The sequence below is a fragment of the Pristiophorus japonicus genome, unplaced genomic scaffold (genome assembly GCF_044704955.1).
Source record: "Pristiophorus japonicus isolate sPriJap1 unplaced genomic scaffold, sPriJap1.hap1 HAP1_SCAFFOLD_368, whole genome shotgun sequence".
Classification (NCBI taxonomy): domain Eukaryota; kingdom Metazoa; phylum Chordata; class Chondrichthyes; family Pristiophoridae; genus Pristiophorus; species Pristiophorus japonicus.
Window position 1 is genome coordinate 239821 of NW_027253521.1, and position 18513 is coordinate 258333.

Genomic DNA, 18513 nt, shown 5'->3' on the forward strand with positions numbered 1-18513 from the left:
GAGTCCCAACCTCCCACAATGCTGGCCTCACGTCCCGACCTCACCCAATGCTGGCCCTGAGCCCCGAGAACCTGAGGGAGGAATGGAGGGGGTTAGCGGGAATATGTGTGCGTGTGTGCTAGGTCCATGTTCGTGTGGTAGCTGGTGTGCAACGGACACCCCTCGTTAATAGAATTTATGCACAGGCTTCTTCCACCCTTTAAAATGAAGTTTGGGTCCTGGAGCGTCAGGACCCTCATGGATAACCCCAACAGCGACAGACCTGAATGTTCCACCGCTATCATTGCTCAGGAACTCAAACGCTTCGACATCGACATCGCTGCCTTCTGGGTCGGCAAACCAGAAGAAGAACGCCGTCTCCATTGGGTTGGCTTCGTCATCAAAAATTAGCTAGTTTGGCGACTTAAAGATTCTCCTAGGAATTCCCCTAGGCGAGCCAACATCAGTGTTCTCTCTCATACCAACATCCCCAGTGTCGGGGCATTAATCTGGCTCAATCAGCTCCGATGGACGGGCCACATTGTCCGCATGCCTGATACAAGACTCCTGAAACAAGCACTCTACTCCGAGCTCCGTCACGGCAAGCGAGTCCCAGGAGGGCAGAGAAAACGCTTGAAGGATGCCCTCAAAGCCTCCTTGAAAAAATGTAACATACCCACCAACTCTTGGGAATCCTTGGCCCAAGACCGCACAAAGTGGAGGAGAATCATCAGAGAAGGCGCCGAATACTTTGAGTTTCTTCGTCGGGAGCACGCGGAAGCCAAGTACAAACAGCGGAAGGAACGTACAACAAACCAAGCACCCTACCCACCCGTCCCTTCAACCACTACCTGCCCTACCTGTGACAGAGTCAGTCTATAGGACTCATCAGTTACATGAGAACTAATTTTTAGCGTGGAAGCAAGTCATCCTCGACTCTGGGGGACTGCCTAAGAAGAAATATACATCGCACATAAATGGGTCATTTACGTAGGATACTGTTATGTTGGTACATTGTGAGGCATTGGAACTCTGAATCCCTTGCATTTCCAGGTGCAGACACTTCACACCCGCAAAACGTGTAATGTTGGTATCTCGGAGGTTACAATTGGCGCTGGCGGTGATATAAGTGATAGTCTTGCCCATGAAAAAAGATCTCACTGGCACTGTTTAATCAGTGGTCTTCCTATATTCTTTGCTCTCTTAGGCAGTCCCTCGGAGTCGAGGATGACTTGCTTCCACACGAAAAATGAGTTCTCCTGACTGATGAGCCTTATGTGGGACTTACAGTCTCTGTCACAGGTGGAGCAGACAGTGGTTGAAGGAACGGGTGGGTGGGGTGCTTGGGTTGCCATATGCTTGGCTTCAACTTGATCTTGGCGTAGAGACTCGAGATTTTCGGCACCTTCCCGGATGTTTTTCCTCCACTTTGTGTGGTCTTGGGCGAGGGATTCCCAGGTGTCGGTGGGGATGTTGTACTTTTCCAAAGAGGCTTTGAGGGTGTCCTTGAACCGTTTCCTCTGCCCACCTGGGGCTCGCTTGCCATGTCGGAGCTCTGAGTAGCGTGCTTGTTTTGGGGAGTCTCGTATCGGGCATGCAGGCGACGTGGCCCAGCCAACTGAGTTGATCGAGCGTGGTCAGTGCTTCGATGCTAGGGGTGTTGGCCTGAGCGAGAACGTTGACGTTAGTGCGCCTATTCTGCCAATGGATTTGCAGGATCTTGCAGAGGCAGCATTGGTGGTATTTCTCCAGTGCTTTGAGGTGCCTGCTGTACATAGGCATATAGGAGGGCGGGTATTACTACTGCTCTGTAGACCATGAGCTTGGTGCCGGGTTTGAGGCCCTGGTCTTCAAACACGCTCTTCCTCAGGCGACCGAAGGCTGCAGTGGCACACTGAAGGCGGTGTTGGACTTCATCATCGACATCTGCCCTTGTTGACAGTAGTTCCCGAGGTATGGAAAATGGTCCACGTTGTCCAAGGCCTCTTCGTAGATTTTGATAATCGTGGAGCAGCGCTGCGTGGCGGGGGCAGGTTGGTAGAGGACCTTTGTCTTGCGGATGTTTAGTGTAAGGCCCATGTTCTCGAACACTTCGGTGAAGGTGTTGACGATGGCTTGGAGTTCGGCCTCCGAATGTGTGCAGACGCAGGGGTCGTCTGCGTACTGTAATTCAATGGCAGAGGATGGGACAACCTTGGATCTGACCTGGAGACAGCGAACAGTTTTCTGTTTGTTCTGTAGATTAGCTCCACTCTAGTGGGGAACTTACTGAGGGTGAGATGGAGCATTGCAGCAAGGAAGATCGAGAAGAGCGTTGGTGCGATGACACAGCCTTGCTTGACCCCGGTCCGAACGTGAATTGAGTCTGTGGTGGATCCGGCAGCAATCTAACATTCTTTTATTCATATACAAAATTGACCACAGGAAAATACTAGCTGGTTCATTGTGTGTGGGTCACGGATTGTTAACAGGTTTATTGGTTATGGTGAATAGTGAGAGTTTCGTGACTTCCAGATTTTGTCGAGTCTTGCCATTTGGATCACATTGGGAGAGAGGTGTGGGGGGGGGGGGTGGAGAAAGGTGGGGGAGAGAGGGGAGGTGGAGAGAGGGAGAGGGGGCGAAGAGGGGGGAGAAAATGTCGGTAGGAAGAGTCTTGCCATTTGGATCACATTCTCGCTCTCAACCCCTCTCTTTAGACCTGGATCACGTTCTTCCGTTATTCCCACTGTGCTCTCTGTAGTCTTTACCCTCCCCCCCCCGCCCACCGAGTTCCTGACCTCCTCTCTCCCACCCCCTCCAATCTCCCTCACACCCTCTGATCTCTCCCCTCTCCCTCCTCTACTCTCTCACCACCACTTTCTCCCCACTCTCTTCCTACCGACATTTTCTCCCCCCTCTTCGCCCCCTCTCCCTCTCTCCACCTCCCCTCTCTCCCCCACCTTTCTCCCCCCCCACACCTCTCTCCCAAAACCCGCCATCTCTCACTCCCCCCCCACCCGCTCTCTCCCACACCGCCCCCACCCCCTCTCTCACTCTGCCCCCATCCCCTCTCTCATTCTCCCCCACCCCCTCTCTCTCACTCCCCCCCACCCCCTCTCTCTCACCCCCCCACCCCCTCTCTCTCACTCCCCCCACCCCCTCTCTCTCACTCACCCCCACCCCCTCTCTCTCACTCACCCCCACCCCCTCTCTCACTCCCCCCCACCCCCTCTCTCACAACCCCCCCCACCCCCTCTCTCACAACCCCCCCCCACCCCCTCTCTCACTCCCCCCCACCCCCTCTCTCTCACTCCCCCCCACCCCCTCTCTCTCACTCCCTCCCACCTACTCTCTCTCACTCCCAACCCCTCTCTATCAAACCCCCACCCCCTCTCTCTCACCCCACCACCCCCTCTCACCCCCACATTTCTCCTCCCCCATACCTCTCTCCCAACCCCCGCTCTCTCTCACTCCCACCCCACCCTCTCTCTCACTCCCACCCCACCCTCTCTCTCACTCCCTTCACCTCCTTTCTCCCACTCCCCCTTCCATCCCCTCTCTCCCACTTCCCTGACCCTCTCTCCCACTCACTCCTCCCACCCCCTCTCTCCCACTCACTCCCTCCACCCCCTCTCTCCCACTCCCTCCACCCCCTCTCCCCCAATTCCTCCACCCCCTCACCCTGTTTCCCAATCCCTCCACCCCCCTCTCTCCCACTCCCTCCACCCCCCCTCTCTCCCACTCCCTCCACCCTCGCTCTCTCCCACTCCCTCCACCCCCCTCTCTCCCACTCCCTCCACCCCCCCCTCTCTCCCACTCCCTCCACCCCCCCCCTCTCTCCCACTCCCTCCACCCCCCCCCCTCTCTCCCACTCCCTCCACCCCCCCCCTCTCTCCCACTCCCTCCACCCCCCCCCCTCTCTCCCACTCCCTCCACCCCCCCCCTCTCTCCCACTCCCTCCACCCCCCTCTCTCTCCCACTCCCTCCACCCCCCCCCTCTCTCCCACTCCCTCCACCCCCCCCTCTCTCCCACTCCCCTCACCCAATCCTCCCACCCCCCCTCTCCCACTCCTCCCACCCCCCCTCTCCCTCCCCCCTCAACACGAATCAAGAATATTAGTCAGTTTGCTGTGCAGACCTCCATCAGACAGGTAGCAGCTGCACAATTTTCAAAGAGGCAAGAATTCATCACCTTCCCCCTCGGTGGCTGTCTGGCAACAGGAAAGAGCTTTGGGATTTGACAGAATTGCTCCATTTCCACTGGTGACCCGGTGGGGGACATAGACTGCACCCGCGTGGCTCTGCATGCTCCCATTCATCAACCAGCAATTTTAAACAACAAGCAGGGCTTCCATTTCTTGACTATTCAACTCCTTGTAACCACAGGCAGAGAATATGCACAGGATGAATGCATCATGATTACTGCCAGGAAACCATAGGGGTCTTAAAACAAAAGGTCTGGATAGCTTTGGAGGCCTCCCATGAGTGGGTCTCATGATTCATGGTCATGTGTTGCATGCTACACAATTTTGCAATAGAGCCCTTAGAGAATACGAACTGGAGCAGGAACATCAAGAATGGGACAAGGAGGCGGAAGCTCGAGAGGAAGAGAAAGGCCCAGCAATACTGCCACCTGCCAGAGCTCTCAGGCAGCAAATTATTGGAGAGGTTCTAAAAATCATTGTACGAAGCCCTAATGCCTGTCTTCTTTGCTCATTTACCTATTCTAATGCTCCTACGAGGTGATTCCCCAGGGGCTACAGCTTGAAGGAGGTGAAAGGCTGCTGAAAACCTCTGCTGAAGGCACGAGAAAGCCATGGTGCGCAATCTCGAAGAGCTCTGGCCATTGAGGGCCCAGCTGCTGACTGCTGAAACTCTGAATCGGCTGGGGCAGTCTGGCCCAGCTAACTGTCAGGCACCAACAAGGGCACTGGTTGAGATGCTGATAGAAGAGCAGGCCTGCTGCTATCCTGAGAAAGGACAGCATATGCCTCTCCCATGAAGCAAATGTCACTCTCATGGGACTGCTTTGCCTCAGCACACAGTGAGAAAAGAATGCAGGCTTGATGGGAGGCTCTCGAAGTCCATATCCAGGCTCCCCTTCAGGCTTTGAAAACCTGAAAAGATGCTGAACCGCCGAGCCAGGATAACAGCAGTCAGAGCTTCCAAAAATGTTTGTCATTACAGGCTATATCACTGTGGTGATATAGCCTGCAATGTTCGTAGTACTGACCACTTCCTCCATGGTTAGCCCCTTTTTCTCAATGCTATGCGTGAAGACCTCAAACAACTTGGAGCTGAACTCCTGCATGCTTTCCGACATTATGCACAAGCTTTCTGGGAGGCAGGCCACTTAGAAGGTCCTTGTGTATTGCTACCAGTGTTCTTATGTCGGTTGGCTCCTCAAAGTCTTCATCTGTGCCCTCTGCAGAAGGGCTAGGATGCAAGTTATCCCTCCGATGTGCCGTCCTATCCCCCTGTCCTTTCCCCTGTACACTAGTGCTTGGTGTATATCCCAGTGCAGATGCCTCTAGATTATCCACTGAACCACTCAGGATGCCGCTGTCTGAGCTGGTGCCTGCAAAGGTATGGTCAGGCGAAATTTTATCTTCTACTGTGCGTCCTTTTCTTCCTCTATACCCTTGGGCCCTGTTGAACTTCCAGACCTGAAATGGAAGAAAGGGATAAAAGTCAGCATTTAGTCGCAAGGGTAAGCAGAAACAAATGCGTGGCTGCTCAATGCAGCAACATTTTGCCATACATAGTATGAGAGTGATATTTCAGTGGAAAGGGAATGAGGTTAAGGTGTTCAAAAGCCCTGCAAAACATGTCCTCCAGTCTCACCAGTGCTGACATGCCCCATCCCACTATGTTCAAGACTTTATCTTCTAATGGGGCAGCGTGTAGATGAACTCTGTCCCTCCTCCTGTCTTCACTTGCTCACTCGTATTGCGTACCAATTTGATCTGCAAGAAAGAAAAGAGTGGTAACCTAATGTGATGTGTTGAAGATGTGCATTTCAGGGTTTGATAGTGTGCACAGGTATGAGGAGGTGAGGGAAATAACAGTGAGGACAAAAGAAGGTGCAGACTGTTGCAGTAGCAGTAGAAGGACGTGGAATGAAGTGTGCTGGAGAGTGATGGGGAGGGAAGGATTGTGAATGAAAAAAAGAAAGTAAGACTTGCATTTACACAGTGCTGGGGATAAAGGTAGTACAGGGCTAAGCAGAAAGTAATGAGAAATATAAGTTAAGAGTCTTATCTTAGCATCTCTTGTCAGATCATTAAGCTTCTTTCTATGTTGAAGTCAGATCCTGGGTGGAAAATAGCAAACAATTAACAGAAGGAGTTCAAGGTTTATAATGTATTTACCTCAGTATTTTTAGACTTGTACTGCTTCACTGCAGTGGGGCATTGCTTTTCAGAGTAACATAAGCTTCCATACGAACGTAAGAAATAGGAGCAGAAGTAGGCCATTTGGCCCCTCAAGCCTGCTCCACCATTCAATAAGATCATGGCTGATCTGATCATGGCCTCAGCTACACTTCCCTGCCCGCTCCCCATAACCCTTTACTCCCTTATTGCTCAAAAATCTGTCTATCTCCGCCTTAAATATATTCAATGACCCAGCCTCCACACACCTCTGGGGCCGAGAATTCCATAGATATACAACCCTCTGAGAGAAGAAATTTTAAATGGGCGGCCCCTTATTCTAAGACTATGTCCCCTAGTTTTAGTTTCCACTATGAGTGGAAATATCCTCTCTGCATCCACTTTGTCGAGCCCCCTCATTACCTTATAAGTTTCAATAAGATCACCTCCCATTCTTCTGAACTCCAATGTGTATAGGCCCAACCTACTCAACCTATCCTCATAAGTCAACCCCCTCATCTCCAAAATCAACTTAATGAACCTCCTCTGAACAGCCTCCAATGCAAGTACATCCTTACTTAAATATGGAGACCAAAACTGTACACAGTACTCCAGGTGTGGCCTCACCAATACCCTGTACAGTTGTAGCAGGACTTCTCTGCTTTTATATTCTATCCCCCTTGCAATAAAGGCCAACATTCCATTTGCCTTCCTGATTACTTGCTGTACCTGCATACTAACTTTTTGTGTTTCAGGTCTCTCTGTACGGCAGCAATTTTTCGCCATTTAAATTATATTTTGCTTTTCTATTATTTCTGCCAAAGTGGATAACCTCACATTTTCCTACATACTCCATCTGCCAAATTTTTGCCCACTCACTTAACCTGTCTATAACCCTTTGCAGATTTTTTTGTGTCCTCCTCACAATTTGCTTTCCCACCCATCTTTGTATCATCAGCAAACTTGGTTACATTACACTCAGTCCCTTCATCCAAGTCATTAATATAAACTGTAAATAGTTGAGGACCCAGCACTGATCCTTGCGGCACCCCACTAGTCACTGTTTGCCAACTGGAAAATGACTAATTTATCCCGACTCTCTGTTTTCTGTTAGTTAGCCAATCCTCTATCCATGCTAATATATTACCTCCAATCCCGTGAGCTTTTATCTTGTGCAGTAACCTCTTATGTGGCACCTTATCGAATGCCTTCTGGAAATCCAAATACACCACATCCACTGGTTCCCCCTTGTTACACTGTGGAATAACCATCCTCGTTACTCTGTGGAATAATCTTACAAATTGACATAATTACTTTGAAAAAATATTAATTACAGTAACTACCGTTTTGAAGTGAAAATGTCAAAGAAAAAGAAAGACAGCAAAGGAAGTAATGAAGATAAATTGACTTTGGCAGAAGCTTTTCTGGGATTTCGGTAAGTACATATATCTTCAAGTTGATAGTGTTATTTTAATTTGCAGCAGTTTTTTTTCCCTCAGTCACTTATCGGCTTTATACAGTGTATAGGCGAAGCATTCAGAACAGGTAGGTTGCAGGTTCGATCCTGGGTCTGATAATATTGAACCCAATTAGAGTAGTGGTAGGTTAAAATTGACCTCCGCACTCTTGGGTTAGGAAGCGGAAAACTGGTTAGGGTTCTTGCTCCTGATTACTCTTCAACGACCCTGCTGGAAATATGCCCATCAGCTTAGGACAGGAGCAGGTTCTGCTATGATGCCCCCTCAGCTGGATTGCCTGCCAGCAATCACTGTTTAACACAAATAACAGTTATCTGATCAGATGCTATGGGGCAACTAGTGCATCGAACTGTACTTCAGCAAGATGAATAGTGCCCCCAAGAGAAGAGAATGGGAGTGGGGGGAATTTGGTGGTTAAAAAAAAATAATAATTAAAGAAAGAAGGAACTTGCATTTAGATAGCACCTTTCATTATACTCAGGATGTAGTCACTGTTGTAATGTAGGCAGGCATTACATTTTAAAAGATTCAGTGGCTTTGCAGTAATCAAAGGGTTAACAAGAAATGTTCGGAACAGGAAAAGACCATTCGACCCAACTAGCTCCTCCCTTTTTGATAGTGCTCAACTCTGCCCATTTAACTGTCTCTTGAACTAATTTATATTGCTTGCTACAATGCTTACCTATTCCACAAGCTTATTATCCTTCTAAAAATAACAATTATACTTTAGAGTGGCATATTGGGCCCAAGTTTCCACATGATAAAAAACGGGCGCCCCTCCGAGCTGGGCGCCCGTTTTTCGCGCCTAAATCGGCGGAAAAAAAACGGGCGATTCTGGAGCGCCCTGCAGCTCCTTGTCTGCTTGGCGCGGCGCCCAGGGGGGCGGAGCCTACACTCGCGCCGATTTTGTAAGTGGGAGGGGGCGGGTACTATTTAAATTAGTTTTTTTCCTGCCGGCAACGCTGCACGTGCGCGTTGGAGCGTTCGCGCACACGCAGTGTGAAAAAAACATTGGCACTCGGCCATTTTTGTAGTTCTTTGTAGTTCTTTGTAGCTGTTTAGTTTTTGAACATTTTTTAATAAAAGTACATTGCCATCAGCACAAAGGCTTCTTGTAGCAGTGAGAAAGGTGCAGGAAGCCTCAGAAAGTTGAGGCAGCCGTTTCCCGACGACCTCCTCCTTTTGCCGTCGGGAAATGACTCCTCAATTTCTGAGGCTTCCTGCAGCCGTCTCTCTTTCCCGCCAGCCGTCTGGAACGGCTCCATTCCCTCCCCCCCGCCCCCCCCACCCCCCGCGTTCGGTAGGCTCCCTCCCTCCCGCGTTCGGTCAGCTCCCTCCCTCCTGCCCGCGTTCGGTCGGTTTCCTCCCCCGCGTTCGGTCGGCTCCCTCCCCCCCCCCGCGTTCGGTCGGCTCCCTCCCCCGCATTCGGTCGGCTCCCTCCCTCCCGCCCGCCCGCGTTCGGTCGGCTCCCTCCCCCGCGTTCGATCGGCTCCCTCCCTCCCGCTGGCCCACCCGCGTCCGGTCAGCTCTCTCCCTCCCGCGTTCGTCGGCTCCCTTCCCTCCCCTGCCCGCCCGCGTTCGGTCGGCTCCCTCCTCCTCCCCGGCCCGCGTTCGGTCGGCTCCCTCCTCCCCCCTGGCCCGCGTTCGGTCGGCTCCCTCCTCTTCCCCCCCCCCCACCCCGGCCCGCGTTCGGTCAGCTCCCTCCTCTCCCCCCCCCCCCCCCCCGGCGTTCGTCGGCTCCCTCCCCCCGCCTCCGCGCTCGTCGGCTCCCTTCCCTCCCCCCCCCCCCCCCACCCCACGTTCGTCGGCTCCCTTCCATCCCCACCCTCCCGCGTTCAGTTGGCGCCCCCCGCCCGCGTTCGTCGGCTCCCTTGTTTTGTGAGGCTTGCTGCACCATTCTTCCTGGCTGAAGCACTTTCACACAGGTAGGAAGATGGTTTATTTAATCTTTTCTTTGCTTATAAATGTTTATTCAGGTTGGATTTATTTGTATAATATTTGTATAAGTATAAATAAGGAATGATTGTAGAATTTAGTGAGTTCCCTTCCCCGCCCCCCCCCCCTCGTTCTGGACGCCTGATTTGTAACCGGCGCCTGATTTTTTAATGTGTAGAACAGGTTTTTTCAGTTCTACAAAAATCTTCACTTGCTCCATTCTACTTTAGTTTGGAGTACGTTTTCTCTGTGGAAACTTTCAAATCCGGTGTCAGTGGCCGGACACGCCCCATTTTGAAGAAAAAATTCTGTTCCAAAGTAGAACTGTTCTACCTGACTAGAACTGCAGAAAAAAAAATGTGGAGAATTGCGAATTCTAAGATAGTCCGTTCTCCACCAGTTGCTCCTAAAAATCAGGCGCAAATCATGTGGAAACTTGGGCCCAATGAGTTGCACACTGACTTTCACATCTTAGATCTTGGTTCAAATTCAATCCAGATTGATGAAATAAAAAGGGCCGGAATGTGAGCCAAACGAGCAGGTGCACAACTGTGTGAGCCTTATTGGGACCCCAGACTTAATTCAAACATATTTAAATGTACACCTCTTTTAATTCAGTGGTATTTGTGCCAGGTTAGCTCTTATTCTTGTGTGCCCATTTGGAATGAGTGTAAGGGAAGCTCCATGAAGGCAAGAGCTCTTAATTAGCTTTGGAGGTTTATACTATAATGTTTTTTGCTAAGCAGTTGTTTTGCATAGTTATGAAATTTGACAAACAATGGCTGGCCTTTTATTTTTTAAGTTTGTTTTTAAAGCATATCAAATACCATATTTCATGCTCGAAGTAGTACAAGATTAAACAGGCATGTTGAGATCAACAGTTCCAGACCATTTTGCAGATCATGGTACACCTACCTTCCAGTGATCAGGATAATTGTCTCAGCTTGCTGCAGGTCAACAGGACAGAGCTTTATCATTTGCAGCATAGAGACAGTACTACAAGTGGCTGGCAAGATCACTACTTTCGTCAGTGCTTATGTCTGTCTTTCATTCCAAGCTAGTACTGCGATATCAGATCGTGTATAGATCAAAAAAGTAACTGAACCCTTTGTCAGCAAGCCACATTTTTATCTAATTTCCCACTATACCATAACATGCATCTCCCTGTCACAAGACTGGTGAAGTTCCTAAATTGGAGAGGGTCACTGGCTGCCATGCATCTAACCTAAAGCCTTTGGAAGTGGTGAGTATGATAATGCTACCAACTGTATATTGTACCTAAATCAGGCAAGATTAGCTCCCCACGTCCAGTTGTGCAAGTGCGCAATGCACAATGTGCCACACGCACAGTAATCCCGGCCCATTTTCCCAAGGATCATGAAATTGATTAAATGAATTTGGCCAGTATCTATTAGTTCCTGCTAGACTTGCCTTATAGAACAAACCTGCCTCTAATTTGGCAGCAATTGTCATTTTCACTTGGAGAGTCCATAGGATGGCTGGTGGAGGAAAACAGCCACATTGGAAAACAGTGGAGTAGGCATGCTCATCTAAAGTTGGGCTGATGCATATCATTGAGAGATATTGACAAAAGTTTGAGTCTTCCCTAACTAAGCCATATCTGTCATGAGAGTGTTTGGTGTCGACACTGTGTGCCTAAAACAGTAAGGACTAGAAATTCGGTTTTTAGTCATAGCGTTTTTTTTCCGCCAAAAATACCGCTATAACTCTGCTATAATTTCATGGCCTAACATTCGGGAAAAAATGCGCCCAGCGGTAAAAAAAATCAGCGTTGCACGAGGATTCGTGGCACAAACCAAAGATTTTCTGCAACTTTTCTCCGAGGCCGATACCGTTGCGAGTTGGGCTTAGGGAGGGGGGAAAACACAAAAAAAATTCCAAAAAATTAAAAAAAAATCACACAACATTTGCAAAACCCTTTTCTATCCAATCGTTGCAAAAGAATTCAAAAATAAAAACTTTAACTTACCTTTTTTGCAGGTCTTCATACCTACCGCCGTTCCAAGGGCTGCTACGCACGTTTTTCCCTGGCGTTTTTTTTGGTCCTATTTACGAACGCGCTGCGAGCCAAATATCGGGCGAAATCACTTTTTCTTGGTCTGCACCCCAGCGGTTTTTCAAAACTGCCGGCGCAAGACTTCAGGGAATTTCCCGCCGCACCGTTTTTTGCCAAAAACAGCAAAATATCGCCGAAAAACCTAGCACAAGGTTGGGGAATTTCCAGTCCAAAGTATTTCTTCTTCATCCATTCCACACTGAATTCTCCTGCAATTCATTGGTGAGGATCCTCACAGGTGTCGTAAGCCAAAGTTGAATTGGGTATCCCCTGTCTCCTCAGAGCCAGCCCTAAGTCTGCTTCCTGGAATGAAAAGGTCTGGAGTGTTGGACTGCCTCAGGATGAAGGCTTCATGATAGCTCCCAGGGAATCCGGCACATGGACCTGCATGAACTTCTTGTGCTTGTATACCAGCTACGCATTGATGGATGAATATGCCTTGCAGTTTATAAAAGCTCCTGGTTCCTGTGCCAGTGCTCGGATTAGCACGTATGTGCAGTCAGTGGCACCCTGCACCTGGGGAAAATCCAGCCAGAGGGGCGAATAAGAGTGCCCACCCATTCTGGCTATTGTCATCACAGGGGAAATTTACATAATTGTCGGCTCTGGTAAACAAGCTATCCTTATGTATTTATATGCAGCCGACTACGAGGTCCTGGATATGTCGCCGGTAGCATCCCAGAAGAATTCGGATGAGAAAAAGTTGAGGGCGGTGGCACTTTCACAACCACTGTTTGCGCATGGGCAGCAGGGAGCAGGTCTTCCTGTAGGAGGCTGCAGTTGTCTGCCACCACCTAAAGTGACAACCTCAACTTGCGGAAGCACTGCTCTTCTGAGAGGTCAAAGAAGCTGAGCCTCTGTCTGTAAACCCTGTGACATGGGTAGTGCCTCCTGTGACCTCTGCCTCTCTCCTTTGCAACTCCCCCCTGTGCATGTGCTGATCCCACCACAACACGTCGTCGCTGCCGTGGATGGTGATGGTCTTCCTCTTTTGATATGCTGTCAAACACATCCAAGGTGCCTCCCATGCTGCTCTTGTCAATTTGAAATACTCAAAGGTTGAAAAAAGCTCTATCCACACGAGCACTCTCTGCCAAACATTTGCCAGAGGGAACTGAGACACCAGCTGTAATAAGTGAGCTTTTATTCAGATGGGACAATGACAAGTTTAAATACCCATCTGAACTGCCGTTCAAACTTGCCTCCGTTTCCCTGGTCTGTTTCCCAAGCCCCAGGAAACACGTGCTGCTCAAGTTAAATTTGAAGCCAAATTAAAACCAATTTTAAAAGAGCCTATTAACGTCTCCCAAGGACATTAATTGAGCCAATAAGTACCCACCCGCATCCAATTATGAAATCCCTGACTTCGACAAGTAAGTTTCTCGCTGGCATCCAAGTGCATCACTGTTAAATGCAGAGGTAGGTGTGATGTAGCTGGGTTGTGCTCCTGCTCTAAAAATCACAAATTTTCATCCCCCACCCACCCGCTCCAGCCCTCCTGTCTTTGGGGGTTAAAATCCCCCCATAGCTTCTGATGTTGCTTTTAATGAGATAGTTGTTTATTGAATTCCTTTTCTTAGTTAACATTAGGCAAATAGAAGACTAGCCTTCCTGGATGATTTAAGTTGTCCTTTTCTTTTGCATAGAAAACAATTTTTCTGTAGCAATTAGACAGTCAAATGGATGACAGTTTTTAAATATTGAAAGCCAAAGTGATAATGACCATGAGACTAGTTTCTTACACACATTTTTCACTCATGATCAAAACTAGAAATTTCAGCTCTCCTGCAAAGAACCCAAAACTTGTTTATTTATGGATCAAGGCTTACAGGGGCTCTGAAATCCTCTCGAAGCAGCAATTATAGTCTCCCAAGGAATCTTGACATTGTACCATGATCACATGGTCTGAGTGGATATATGCAAACGATCACTGTCTAACCCTAAAGTACAGAGTGCAGAGGGACAGGGCTCACTAAGATTCAGTGTAACTTGCGTAGCAAACCAGTTGCAGATTTGATGACTGTGGTTCGGGTGCTCTCCTGACATTGGGAATCCTTCATGAAGAAATAGATCCTGAGCCTTCTGACAAAGTTCAAACAGATGGGCATGTTTGGCTGAGGAATTTACCAACAAGTTGGTAATATGGACCCATGTACAAGATTTGATCACCAAGGGACCACAGCTCCATTGAGTCACTAAATTGATTGGGATAATTTCAATTGCTGCTATAATTTAGGTCAAAAGTACAGACTGACCTGGACTTTGCAGTGAGATCGAGGGCGTTCAGTGTATTGCTCTGCCTAGCTACATTAAGTGTCACTCCCAAGGGAGCTACACCAGTATCTATTGCAATAACTTATTTGCAGTTAAGTGGAAGAGCTGCTGGATTAAAAATTTAAAGAAACAGTAGAGTGTGCATGCTATGACAGGGATGGCTATGAAAAAGATAGTCCTTTTGAAGATGGCCCCTTGCTCAACATTTTATGGTAAGGGGCTGCCTGCAGGAATTTGCAGCTTTATAGGGAAGCAGCATTACACGAACATCCATGAAATTCTGTGAGTAATCAGATTGGGCCACATGCAGTACTCTAACATGGTAGCATAATTAGCATGTCAGGCAGCAGAAAAAGAGATCATCTGATCAGAATGCAGGACGGGATGGAAACTCCACCCTTTATTAGACCTTCATTTTCTAAAACAACAGAAATTCAAGATGGCCACACTACCACAGATTATCCACTTAGTTTGCCCAGACCTAATTAGCTGGTAAAGACCTAAAGTTCCATATTTCCATACAGGAAAACAAATGGAAGATTCAATTCCAGGATACAAATTTACCAGTACAAGGTAGTCCTTTTCAGCTGCTCTTTAATATCCAGAGTTTTCTCAAAGCAAACGGGATTGCAATTACAGTATTATAAAAAATCACACAGTTGTTATCGACAACTAAAAATATATTTGTTATTTGCTTCATGACAATATACACATTACAGCGCAGAACAAAATCTAAAAAGGCTGTGATACACTAAACTGATGATTTGATGGTTTCAGAACTTTTTGCTGTGGAGCTACTTCATTGCTACACAGCATGTGCAAAAGATTACACTGCCTCATCAGTCTCCAGGGTCCATTTAAGTGTTGCTAAAGAGAAATAAAATTCCGAGTACTCACTCTGCAAGCTTAATCAGAAAGTTCCAAAAGCTGGAGAGTTTACAATAGGGTGTACCCAGAATTTGTGAAAAACGGACAATAATAAGGAAAATGGTCAATTATATTAACCATGACATTGAATATTACAGGGTATGGTTTGCCTTAGTAAGTTAATGTGTAATATGAAGCAGGCGAAGGATGTTGACAAACTTTTGGGAGCATCCGAAACGGAGGAGGACGCTCCATAGATCCTTACAATTGACAGTGTCAAAGGCCTTTGTGAGGTTGAAGAAGGCCATGTATCAGGGCTGGCGCTGCTCCCTGCATTTTTCCTGCAGCTGTCGTGCTGCAAAGATCATGTCCGTTGTGCCCCGTAGGGGACGAAATCCGCACTGTGATTCCGGGAGGAGCTCAGCCACAGGGAGAAGACAGTTGAGGAGAACTCTAGCGACAACTTTCCCAGTGGCTGATAGCAGGGAGATTCACCTGTAGTTGCCGCAGTTGGACTTGTCCCCTTTTTAAAAAATGGTCACAATCACTGCATCTCTGAGATCTCGCGGCATGCTCTCCTCCCTCCAGATGAGAGAGATGAGGTCATGCATCCGCGCCAACAGCGCCTCTCTGCCATACTTTAGCGCCTCAGCAGGGATTCCATCTGCACCCGTAGCCTTGTTATTCTTGAGCTGCTTTATGGCTTTGCCTACCTCGTGCAACCTTCTAGTTTCACTGAGTTGGTGGCGGGGTCGCATGCTGCGGGATGGAGTTGAGAACACCAAGTCAAAGGCAGAGTCTCGATTGAGGAGATCTTCAAAGTGTTCCTTCCATCGGGCCCCGACAGCCTCGGTGTCCTTGATGAGTGCCGTGATCCTTACCAACGGATCCATTACAGACCCAATTCATGTCTGGACCGGGGTCAAACAGGGCTGCGTCATCGCTCCAACCCTCTTCTCAATCTTCCTTGCCGCCATGCTCCACCTCACAATCAACAAGCTCCCCGCTGGAGTGGAACTAAACTACAGAATCAGTGGGAAGCTGTTTAACCTACGCCGCCTCCAGGCCTGGTCCAAGACCACCCCAACCTCTGTCGTTGAGCTGCAGTACGCTGCACACATTCTGAGGCTGAACTCCAGGATATAGTCAATGTATTCACTGAGGCATATGAAAGCATGGGCCTTACGCTTAACATCCGTAAGACAAAGGTCCTCCACCAGCCTGTCACTGCCGCACAGCACTGCCCTCCAATCATCAAGATTCACGGCACGGCCCTCGACAACGAGGACCATTCCCCATATCTCGGGAGCTTCTTATCAGCAAAGGCAGACATTGATGCGGAGACTCAACATCGCTTCCAGTGCGCCAGGGCAGCCTTCGGCCGTCTGAGTGTTTGAAGACCTGGCCCTCAAATCTACCACCAAGCTCATGGTCTACAGGGCTGTAGTAATACACACCCTCCTGTATGGATCTGAAGCATGGACGATATATAGAAGGCACCTCAAGTCGCTGGAGATATATCACTAATGATGTCTCCGCAAGATCCTGCGGATCCCCTGGGATGACAGGCGCACCAACATCAGTGTCCGCGTTCAGGCTAACATCCCCAGTATTGAAGCACAGACCACACTCGATCAGCTTCGCTGGGCAGGCCACATAGTTCGCATGCCAGATACGAGACTCCCTAAGCAAATGCTTTATGCGGAGCTCCATCATGGTAAACGAGCCAAAGGTGGGCAGCGGAAGCGTTACAAGGACACCCTCAAAGCCTCCCTGGTAAAGCGCAACATCACCACTGATACCTGGGAGACCCTGGCCGAAGACCGCCCGAGGTGGAGAAAGTGCATCTGGGAGGGTGTTGAGTTCTTCGAGTCTCAACGCAGAGAACGTGAAGAGGTCAAGTTCAGACAGCGGAAGGAGAGCGCGGCAAACCAGCCCCACCCACCCCTTCCCTCGACGAATGCCTGTCCCATCTGTGGCTCTCATATTGGACTGTTCAGCCACCAGACAACTCTGGGAGTGGAAGCAAGTCTTCCTCGATCCCGAGGGACTGCCGATTGTAAAGTCCTTACTCGACAGCATGAAACCACATGAGGCACATTCCAGGGACAAGGCCACTCTGTGATCTTAACAGGACTCCAGAAGTGATGACCCTGCGTGGGACCTCCCTTTATATACCTGTGTGATCAGGTAAGGAGTGTCTCCCACAAGTTCACCCCCTGTGGTCAAGGTGTGCATCTAAATTGAGTGTATACAGTAATACAGTGTTGTTTGTAGTTGCAAACATGACATCACCTTCCCCCCCCCCGCAAAGTCTTATTGGGATTGTAGGTTTAGTCTTTGTGGAGCGCCGCAGTTGGGGCTCTGGTTGTTGGACACTGACGTGAGTGTCTGTCACCTGTGGTGATTCCGGCCTGTCTGGGCTGACCACAGGGACTGTGCATTCTTCTGCTTGCTCTTGTTGCACGTTCGCTGGCGGTAGTGTGAGCTCCATCTCATGGTCTTCTTCAGGTTCCTCCGTGTCCATGCTGAACCATTTTTTTACTTGGTCCAGATGCTTACGGCATATCTGGCTATTGCTGAGTTTTACCACGATGACCCTATTCCCCTCTTTGTCAATTACAGTACCCTCAAGCCATTTGGGCCCCATGGCGTGATTGAGGACGAATACAGGATCATTTATTTCTATACATCTCCCCCTTGAATTACAGTCATGGTACTCGTTTTGTGACTTGCGCTTGCCCTCAACTATGTCGGTCAGGACTGGGTGGATGAGGGACAACCGAGTTTTGAGTGTCCGTTTCATGAGTAGCTCTGCGGGCGGGACCCACGTGAGCGAGTGCGGTCGGGATCTATAGGCCAGCAGGAGGCGTGATAGGTGGCATTGTAGGGAGGATTCTTGAATCCTGAGCATACCTTGCTTAATGATTTGGATTGCACGTTCCGTCTGGCCATTGGAGGCCGGCTTGAACGGCGCAGTCCTGACGTGGTTGATGCCATTGCCCGACATAAACTCCTGGAATTCATAGCTCGTGTAACACGGACCATTATCACTAACCAGGATGTCCGGCAAGCCATGGGTTGCAAAGATTGCATGTAGGCTTTCCACGGTGGTGGATGATGTACATGAATTCAGGATGATGCACTCGATCCATTTCGAGTACGCATCTACTACAATGAGGAACATCTTCCCCATGAACGGGCCCACGTAGTCAACGTGAATGCATGACCATGGCTTGGTGGGCCAGGGCCACGGGCTGAGCGTGGCCTCCCTGGGGGCATTACCCAGCTGGGCACAGGTCGTGCACCTGCGAACACAGTGTTCCAGGTCTGCATCAATTCCAGGCCACCAAATGTGTGACCGGGCAATGGCCTTCATCGTCACAATGCCTGGGTGCTCGCTGTGGAGTTCCCTGATGAATTCCTCCCTGCCCTTCTGGGGCATTACTACCCGGCTGCCCCATAGTAGGCAGTCGGCTTGGATGGAGAGTTCATCCATCTGCCTGTGGAACGGTCTGACCTCCTGAGGGCATGCTCTGTGTGCGGGCACCCA

The 18513-nt window shown here is 49.3% G+C and overlaps 1 protein-coding gene across 1 annotated transcript in view; it reads left to right on the plus strand.

The window, feature by feature from the left end:
* ccdc83 (coiled-coil domain containing 83) overlaps nucleotides 1-18513 on the plus strand; it is a 183209-nt gene that overhangs the window by 6665 nt on the left and 158031 nt on the right. Inside the window, exon 2 of the mRNA XM_070872795.1 lies at nucleotides 7666-7764. Within this exon, the coding sequence (XP_070728896.1) occupies nucleotides 7688-7764 (77 nt within the window). The 5' untranslated portion in view covers nucleotides 7666-7687. The remainder of the gene's footprint in view (nucleotides 1-7665; nucleotides 7765-18513) is intronic.